Source organism: Myxocyprinus asiaticus, chromosome 15 (assembly GCF_019703515.2).
Source record: "Myxocyprinus asiaticus isolate MX2 ecotype Aquarium Trade chromosome 15, UBuf_Myxa_2, whole genome shotgun sequence".
Classification (NCBI taxonomy): domain Eukaryota; kingdom Metazoa; phylum Chordata; class Actinopteri; order Cypriniformes; family Catostomidae; genus Myxocyprinus; species Myxocyprinus asiaticus.
Window position 1 is genome coordinate 12,028,896 of NC_059358.1, and position 9,053 is coordinate 12,037,948.

A 9,053-nucleotide genomic window follows, 5' to 3' on the forward strand; every position below is an offset into this window, starting at 1 on the left:
AACTGGTCAGGTTTGTAGGCATCCTTGCTCGCACACGCTTTTTCAGTTCTGCCCACAAATTTTCTATTGGATTGAGGTCAGGGCTTTGTGATGGCCACTCCAATACCTTAAATTTGTTATCCTTAAGCCATATTGCCACAACTTTGGAGGTATGCTTGGGGTCATTGTCCATTTGGAAGACCCACTCGTGACCGAGCTTTAACTTCCTGGCTGATGTCTTGAGATGTTGCTTCAATATATCCACATAGTATTCCTTCCTCATGATGCCATCTATTTTGTGAAGTGCACCAGTCCCTCCTGCAGCAAAGCACCCCCACAACATGATGCTGCCACCCCCATGCTTCACAATGGAATGGTATTCTTCGGCTTGCAAGCCTCACCCTTTTTCCTCCAAACATAATGATGGTCATTATGGCCAAACAGTTCAATGTTTGTTTCATTAGACCAGAGGACATTTCTCCAAAAAATAAGATCTTTGTCCCCATGTGCACTTGCAAACTGTAGTCTGGCTTTTTTTATGGCAATTTTGGAGCAGTGACTTCTTCCTTGCTGAGCAGCCTTTCAGGTTATGTCTATATAGAACTAATTTTACTGTGGATATAGATACTTGTCTATCTGTTTCCTCCAGCACCTTCACAAGGTCCTTTGCTGTTGTTATGGGATTGATTTGCACTTTTTGCACCAAACTATGTTCATCTCTAGGAGACAGAATGCGTCTCCTTCCTGAGAGGTATGATGGCTGCGTGGTCCCATGGTGTTTATACTTGCATACTATTGTTTGTACAAATGAACATGGTACCTTCATGCATTTCGAAATTGCTCTCAAGGATGAACCAGACTTGTGGTGGTCCACAATTTATTTATGAGGTCTTGGCTTATTTATTTTGATTTTCCCATGATGTCAAGCAAAGAAGCACTGAGTTTGAAGGTAGGCCTTACAATACATCCACAGGTACACCTCCAATTCAGTACACCTCCTGTCAGAAGGTAATTGGCTAATACTCTAAAGGCTTAACATCATTTTCTGGAATTTTCCAAGCTGCTTAAAGGCACAGTTAACTTAGTGTATGTAAACTTCTGACCCACTGGAATTGTGATATAGTCAATTAAAAGTGAAACAATCTGTCTGTAAACAATTGTTGGAAAAATTATTTGTGTCATGCACAAAGTAGATGTCCTAAATGACTTGCCAAAACTATAGTTTGCTAATATGAAATCTGTGGAATGGTTAAAACATGAGTTTTAACTACTTCAACCTAAATGTATGTAAACTTCTGACTTCAACTGTATGTTTTATATTTGACCATATCTAGCTATTGAATAGCTTGCCATGAAGTTTGCTGTGGCAGATCGGAAAACATGAAATTCACATGCATGCATTTAGATAGAATATTTGGAATCAGGATTTATCTTTTTTAAAAATAACCATTTCACTGAGCTCACTGTTAAATGTCTCATTGTCTCTGGTTGTGATGTCTTTTTTTCCCAATAAATTATGTTCATAGAAGGAAGATATTTGAAATGTGCACCAGAAACATGGAAGGATGATCTATTAGGTTATCAAAGATCAAGGTCTCTAACCAATGGCACTATCTGAAAATGGATTTTACTGGTTTATTACTAAGATACAAAAAACATCCATTCACGCTGTCAAAAAGACCTTGTAAATTGATAACCGCACGGGGGCAGTGCAGCCCAAGATAACGGGAATTAGAACCGAGAGTCTGCGGCCACTTACTGAATAGATTTGAGAGAATTAGAGAGGGATTTTTATAGTACGTCTGCTGACACAAAACTGTCTGGAAATAAATTTTACCATGTAGTTTGGATTGTAGCATAATTTTATTCTGTTGAAGATCACAGCTTTTCTAAATGTTAACATTACTGGTTACTGACGTCTTATACTTTGTATAAGATAGAGATGTAGCAGGAAATCGAATATAAAATAATATTTTCTTTATACCAAGACCTGTGCTATTTCTCTTGCAGAAGAAAGGCAAATGAGGTATACTTGTTCGACCTCGCTTCATAACGATCTTAACTGAGTTAGCAAACTTTTACTTTGTAAGGAACCGGTGCAGTCTTTTGCGAGACAGTCTGCCCTGTAGTGAGGTGCTTTTCGCACCATGCTCACTTGAAGCGAGTGCAATAGATCTCCGAATATTTTTGTCGACCTGTTAACCTCTGTCAACATGTTGGTCTACTTGTAAGGCTTGGCATCCTGTTGCTTTGCCTGGTGCAGAACGAGGGTAGACTATAAACCCTCCTCCCTTAGTGTCTTTTTTTCCTTTTCCTACAACGGCTCACAGCCTCTTGAGACCAAGCAATATATTTTGTCCACTGGAAAATCTCCATTGCATTATATATATTTTTATTTGAATTCCTGGTACATCTTCAAGAGAACATCCTGGGCAGGATGTATAAATGATAGCTACCAAATGTGTGCCTCCAATATGATAATATAATAATAATGTACTGTGACGTAATATAAACAACAACTAGGCTAATAATAATAATATAATATTAGCCTATAGGCTAATATTAGCCTATAATAATAATAATAATAATAATAATAATAATAATAATAATAATAAATATATTATATCCATTTTATAAATATATAAATACTAAATATAATTTTAAATTTGTTTTATATATATAAATATATATATATATATATCTATCTATCTATCTATCTATCTATCTATCTAGCTATCTATCTATATATATATTGCATAGCAAACACTACAATGTGAACATGTCAAAGCCTTTTTTCTTGATCTCATGAGGTTTACAAAGAGTCTGGTGAAGTTTTCCAATAAATACAGGAGCGTCTCTCGAGTGGGCGTGTCTCTGAGTGTGTGTCTGCAGCCTCCGTGCACGGGAGCGTAGAGCGCACTTCACTGGAGAGACGCAACACGGATCTTGCGCTGACCGCGCTGGTGAAACAAACAAACAAACAACAACAACAACAAAAACGGCTTCAGTGGGGGACACGGCTCTGCTTCACTTTTTGGGGACAGTACCACCATGGATGCCTTGCGAGCAGTCGCCTTTTCCACGCTCTTCATTATCCTGTGGAGTTTACCATGTTGCCAGTCAGCTGCACTCATATCGTCCAGAAGGAGCAAGGATGCACGGAGCGCATATGATGGACAAAGGTCACCCAAATTTCTTAAAGAGATTTTTGCATCATCCCCGGGTGCGAATCGTCGGGATGATTATTTAAAGGACCCGGTTGTGCCACACGATTACATGATTTCTATATACAGGACTTATTCCGCTGCTGAAAAACTTGGGCTCAATGCAAGTTTTTTCCGCTCTTCCAAGTCTGCAAACACCATAACGAGTTTTGTAGACAGGGGAAAAGGTTGGTTTTGTTTTATTTCCTTAAATTCATTATCTGTTTGAATTATGCACGAGTATTCAAGATAATATTTTGCAGTACGATCCTTATTATTACTCGTTTAGATAAGTGTGGAAATTGTGGAAATCCCTATGCTTTTAATTTTGTGCCAAGCAGCATTCTTATGATGAAATAATTTATAAATTGTTGTTGCTATATGCTTTAAAGTAAACACACAGACTTGTGAAATAATGGCCTGCATTTAATTTGTGGTCATTTAAAAAAAAAAAAAAAAAGTTCTGCTTTGAAAGATTATGGATAGACCTAGATTATTGTTGTTCGAGGAAAACATTAAGGATGTCTTCTGCTGAAATTCGATGAATATATTTAGAGTCAACCCAATAATTACTAAGGGTTCATTAAATAATTCGTGCATGTGCTAAGGGTTTGGTCATCACTCGTCCTGTTTGGGCCACAATTTAATGGTCATCTCGACCTCAGATTTCGAGTAGTGTAAGGTTATATTAGTTTTACATTGACCCCAAGGTAACACGACAATAAAACACTAATTGGTGCGTTTTCTAAATGAAGGCAATAAATCATCCCCTTAACATCCTCGCGTGCAAGCAGTCTGAGCTGTTCTCACAAACTTCATTCGAGGATAAACTTTGAGTAAAATGCACAGGTCGTTTTTTTCAGTTACAGTTACAGACACATAAAAGCAACATTAAATTACCTTTTTTTCGTGCTGAAGCAAAAAAAAAAAAAAAAAAAAACAAATAAAGAAAAAACAAACAAACAAAAAAAAAACAAAACAAAACAAAAACAACTTTGTTCGTTAGTTTTATATTTGTATGCTACATTTAAGCCTATACACTGTTTTCCCATTTTTTCTTTTGATAGATAACTATATAATTTGCCAGTTTTATCTAAATTTCATTTAATTTTTAGTCTTGTTTTCAGTTGCTTTTTCTATTCAGAAATTTACGCTTTTTCTATTCAAAAATTATCTTATTGGTTGTAATGAAATTGGATTTACTTGAAATAAAATTTTGGACAAATCTGCAGAAATACATTAAAACGTACAGCAGAAATTATAAGATGGAACAAACACATTTTGCATTTTATTTTGCATATAAATGCGTTAGCAGAAAGAAGAGAGAGCTTCACTTTCCTCACTGATTTTGATTTGATGTGTCACTGGCTATGACCCTTCAATGGACCCTCTGAGGGTTGCTTTGCATCAAACCGCTGATTGGAGTATTTGAACTCGGTGATCTAATTGAGTGTCCATGTCATAACATATCAAACACTGTCTGTTCTCCCGTAATGAACTAGTTCAGCCAGTGGCACATCACCAGAAGATAGGAGGAAACCCCGTATCCGTGCTCATACAGTACCTTTGTGCGTTTAAAGATGAAAGTTGGAGAATTCTTGTTGCTCCAAGGCCCTGAAACTTTGGATAGTTTTGTGCGTTGTTATTGCATTAATCAGTGTTGCAGGTCAAAATGATTTTTCCCCCTTCTTCATCCAGATCTCAAGTGGTTTCTAACATTTACCATCAGTACTTCATGCAAAATTAATGAAAAGCCGGCGACATTCTCAAACTACTCCAGTTGCCTGGCTGCACTAAAGTGTCTTGGCTATATGTGCCATGCGCGTCATTCGCTGCTAAATGTCATCAAGAATCATTTCCACTCAAGCGCCGTTCAATTATGATAAGGCAGTAATCTTTTTGTGTAACAGGAAAGAATTTCCTCCAAACAGATAAGACGTTTCCCCAAATTTTCAGATTGTTATGGTTGCAGGATCAGACAAGAACAAACGGAATGTATGAAAAATTACTTTTGGCACTTGAAGTAACTCATTAAAACGCAGATGGTGGCTCTCTCTCTCTCTCTCTCTCTCTCTCTCTCTCTCTCTCTCTCTCTCTCTCTCTCTCTCTCGTTTTAGGCCTAGCTACTACTCAACGACAAATTCGACTTATTGGACAAGAATGTGCATCGATTAAAAGGGAGCAACAGTGGAAGAATTGTGTGGCTGGAATGATTTATGAATTTACTTTAGCGGCATGTAATTGTATTTGAAATAATTTATATGCTGGAAAATCACTTCTGAACCGAGGAAGTTGTTATTGGCAGAAGGAATGAAATATAAGAGGGGTGTATTTTAATGGGGGGGGGGGGGGGGGGGGGGGTGGATTCAGAACTGTTAATTATTTGGTGACCTTGTATTCGATTTGTTTGAGGTCTTCTAAAAATGCTAATGTGGACCATACGTGCATATCGACTAAAACAAACACAAGGTTTCAATCTATTTGACAATTAAGTTCACGCATAAAGACAAACAATATGAGAGGGAATCGAAAAATATAAAAAATTGCCATAATACCGCTTGCGTTTTGGGGTCATTTTATGGTTATTTAATGTAATTTTAGGGTTATTCGGTTTTTTAATATTAATGTAAACTACAAATTGAATTTAAGGTTTATAGGCTTGACAAAAAAGCCTAACCAGAGTAGATGTTTCCCCCCCAAATGTATTTGTTTCTGAACATTAACCATGTTTCGTAAACATTTGACTTCGTCGAATTATAAGTAGTCTGAATGAAATCTGTGCCCAAGGCGTATAGCTGGAATGATAATAGTATAACAGTTCAACTAAATTTCTTACATACACAAGCCCACTTGAATTCAGATAAATGCTTCTCGTTTGGTCCGTCAGAGAGATAAAAGGCTGTGGTAAAGTGCGACTAGGCCACTGGATTCCTGAAGGGGAAAGAATGCATTAATTGTGCATTGTTCAACACGTACACTATGACGCTTTGTGATGCATATTGTGATTAATTTAGGCGCTCAGGGAAGGCCTTGCTCCTTATTTGAATATTTAAAAATAAAAACGTCATAACTTCAAAAATGCTTATGGTTACATATATTGTTAACATGAAACTGTAAGCTGCTGGTGCGTCATCATAATTGCCATCTTCATCTTTCCCTTGTTGTTATTGTATTTAGCTACTTTGTTATGTTTGATTTTGTACGAGTTTGAAAGTCTCAAATAAGGCCGGTATGAGCTGGTCCTTTTGTGAGAATGTGAGCCACCACCCCTCTCCCCTGAACAATGTGCGCACTAAGTGAATCTGACTGCAATTATTTCTTTTATTATCTTGCAGACGATCTCATGCTCTCTCCTTTACGAAGACAAACGTATCAGTTTGATGTCTCAACTCTCTCCGACAAAGAGGAGCTGGTCGGTGCTGAATTAAGGATTTTTCGAAAAGCGCCTGGGGATTTCCTACCATCCCCGTCAGGCGTCTACCACCTTAATTTGCTCTCATGTCGATCAGAGAGGCCGCTGGGCTCCAGGTCCCTTGATCTCCAGGATTCCCGAAAACCAGAATGGGAGGTTCTGGACTTATGGGCGATTTTTAAAAACAGGCACCATCACGCAGCCCAAGGGAATCAGCTTTGTCTCCAGCTCAAGGTAACGCACGGCAAATCCGACACGGAAATCGACCTTAAGCAACTGGGTTTCCACCGGCACGGCCGAACGCAGCAGGAAAAGGCGATATTGGTGGTTTACACGCGGTCGAGGAAGAGGGAGAACTTGTTCAATGAGATGAAAGAGCAGATCAAGTCTCGGGGAGAGCAGCAGCAGGACGAGGAGGACAGCGGCCTGCAGTTTAAAGCGCGGCGCAGACGGAGAACTGCGCTCAATACGAATCGTCACGGGAAAAGACATGGCAAAAAGTCCAAATCGAGATGTAGCAAAAAGGCGTTGCATGTCAATTTCAAAGAGCTGGGCTGGGACGACTGGATCATCGCGCCCCTGGATTACGAAGCCTACCACTGCGAGGGCGTGTGCGATTTCCCGTTGAGGTCGCACCTGGAGCCGACCAACCATGCCATCATTCAAACGCTCATGAACTCCATGGACCCGAACAGCACGCCACCGAGCTGTTGCGTTCCCACAAAACTCAGCCCCATCAGTATACTGTACATAGACTCGGGCAACAATGTCGTGTACAAACAGTATGAGGACATGGTGGTGGAACAGTGTGGCTGTAGGTAGCGAATCACTCTAAGTGTGGCACCAAGGTATGAAACACTTGATGTGAGGCTAAATGGACCTGTCCAGAACGAAGTAAAACAAAATGACGCGTTTGAGCCGCATTCTCATCTATGCAAAAGTCATTCTTTTTCGTCACCCGCTTCCATACTTTGAGACATTTCTGATTATTTAAATGATCTCCAAATGATCTATAACAAATAGGTCACCATTCACGTTTGAGGCAACTGCGCATGCATAGTTTCTCTAAACATTTCCTTGGGACAGAAAACATTATTTAATGAGTCGCCTGCCAGACAAGGCAGGTATAAGAAAGGCCAGATTTAGTGCGTACCCGCCTGGACAGGATTCACTAAGGATTATGTTACAGCATTATCTGTGTGGACTCAGAAGAATGGGGAGAAGGGCACCTGTTCAAACGGGACTGGTCACTCACTCTGCTATATGGTCTAGTTATATGATGATGTATATGATGATTATGATATATGGGTAAGACGCGGCGTCTCATCACCGTTGCCAGTGTCCTGGAAACGCTTTAATCCGACCCGGATACGTTATTAAGTCATACTCCGCTTTTTAGGGGCAAAGGTGAATATACCAAACACGATGAAAAGTAATTTCTGCTCATTCCTTTTGACTGCACGTGAGCGAATCTTGTGGCGCGCGCTCACTAGGGAGAGACAGAGACAAAGAAAAAGAAAAAGAGACTGACTGTTGCTTTAAAGGTAAATAAGGAGCATAAACTTTTTTGAAGTGCCTGGACATTTGACCGCAGGTCACGAAGCCTGCAAAAAAATCCACCAAAAATGTCATTTTGTACTTTCAGGGTGGAATCATCGAGCAAAAAGACTCACCTGAGATGACAAAAATGGAAATCCATCAACGTTTGCATCTTCACAAAATGCACTTCCACAACAGCGAACTGTCTGAGAAGTCAGGAAGGAGCGACTGACAAGGAATAAGAGACTCACAAGCGAGATTACTTAATTTAAATGCACATTAGCTTTGAATGCACTGTTGTTCATTATTTGAGCTGTAAATATTTTGTAAAGTAAAACCTAAAGTGCAACGGATGAAGAAATGAAACAAACACATTTCTTTGTTAATGTACATTTATAAATGCACTCAGATCGCTATAATTTCTATTCTATAAATATTTTATTATTTGTGATGTACAGAGTTCCATGATAATCGTGTATTTCTTACGCTGATAAAAACAAAAATTTATTTAAAAATGTATTCATTATTGCTGAGGGTGGAAATACCATTATCGATGTCTACCTCATAATTGCATAGAATTTAAGTTCTGAGGTGCATTCAGTTAGAGTTTAAGATTTTTTTTCTTCCAATTATATATTTATACAGTATATCAATGGATAATAATCCACACTATTACTGTACTAATAAAAGGAATAAATACAGCATTTGTGTGGTGCAAGTGACTCCCCGGATCCCTTTAATACTGAAAAGCCAAAACAGTAGCTGCAAATCTATGGAAGAATATCCAACACACAGCTATTTTGAAGGTGGATCAAGTGAACCAAATTATATTTGTAGCAATTTTTAAATGATGTATCAACCCTAGTTACCTATGAATTAAATGTTATGCAAATGACCTGCACAAAATCAGGTTTCCTGTA

General features: G+C 38.7%; 1 protein-coding gene across 2 annotated transcripts; it reads left to right on the top strand.

Moving 5' to 3' along the window:
- The first annotated feature begins 2,910 nt into the window (after positions 1 to 2,910).
- Positions 2,911 to 8,834, top strand: LOC127452509 (growth/differentiation factor 6-A). Of its 2 annotated transcripts, XR_007899278.1 has the most exons (3): positions 2,911 to 3,370; positions 6,518 to 8,138; positions 8,240 to 8,834. XR_007899278.1 is itself a non-coding variant. In XM_051717998.1 (2 exons), the coding sequence occupies exons 1-2, from the start codon at positions 3,031 to 3,033 to the stop codon at positions 7,414 to 7,416; spliced, it is 1,239 nt and encodes a 412-aa protein (XP_051573958.1). In that variant the 5' UTR covers positions 2,911 to 3,030; the 3' UTR covers positions 7,417 to 8,834. The 2 variants fall into 2 exon arrangements, 1 of the variants encoding a protein (XP_051573958.1); XM_051717998.1 differs by having other exon boundaries at positions 6,518 to 8,834.
- Positions 8,835 to 9,053: the final 219 nt, after the last annotated feature.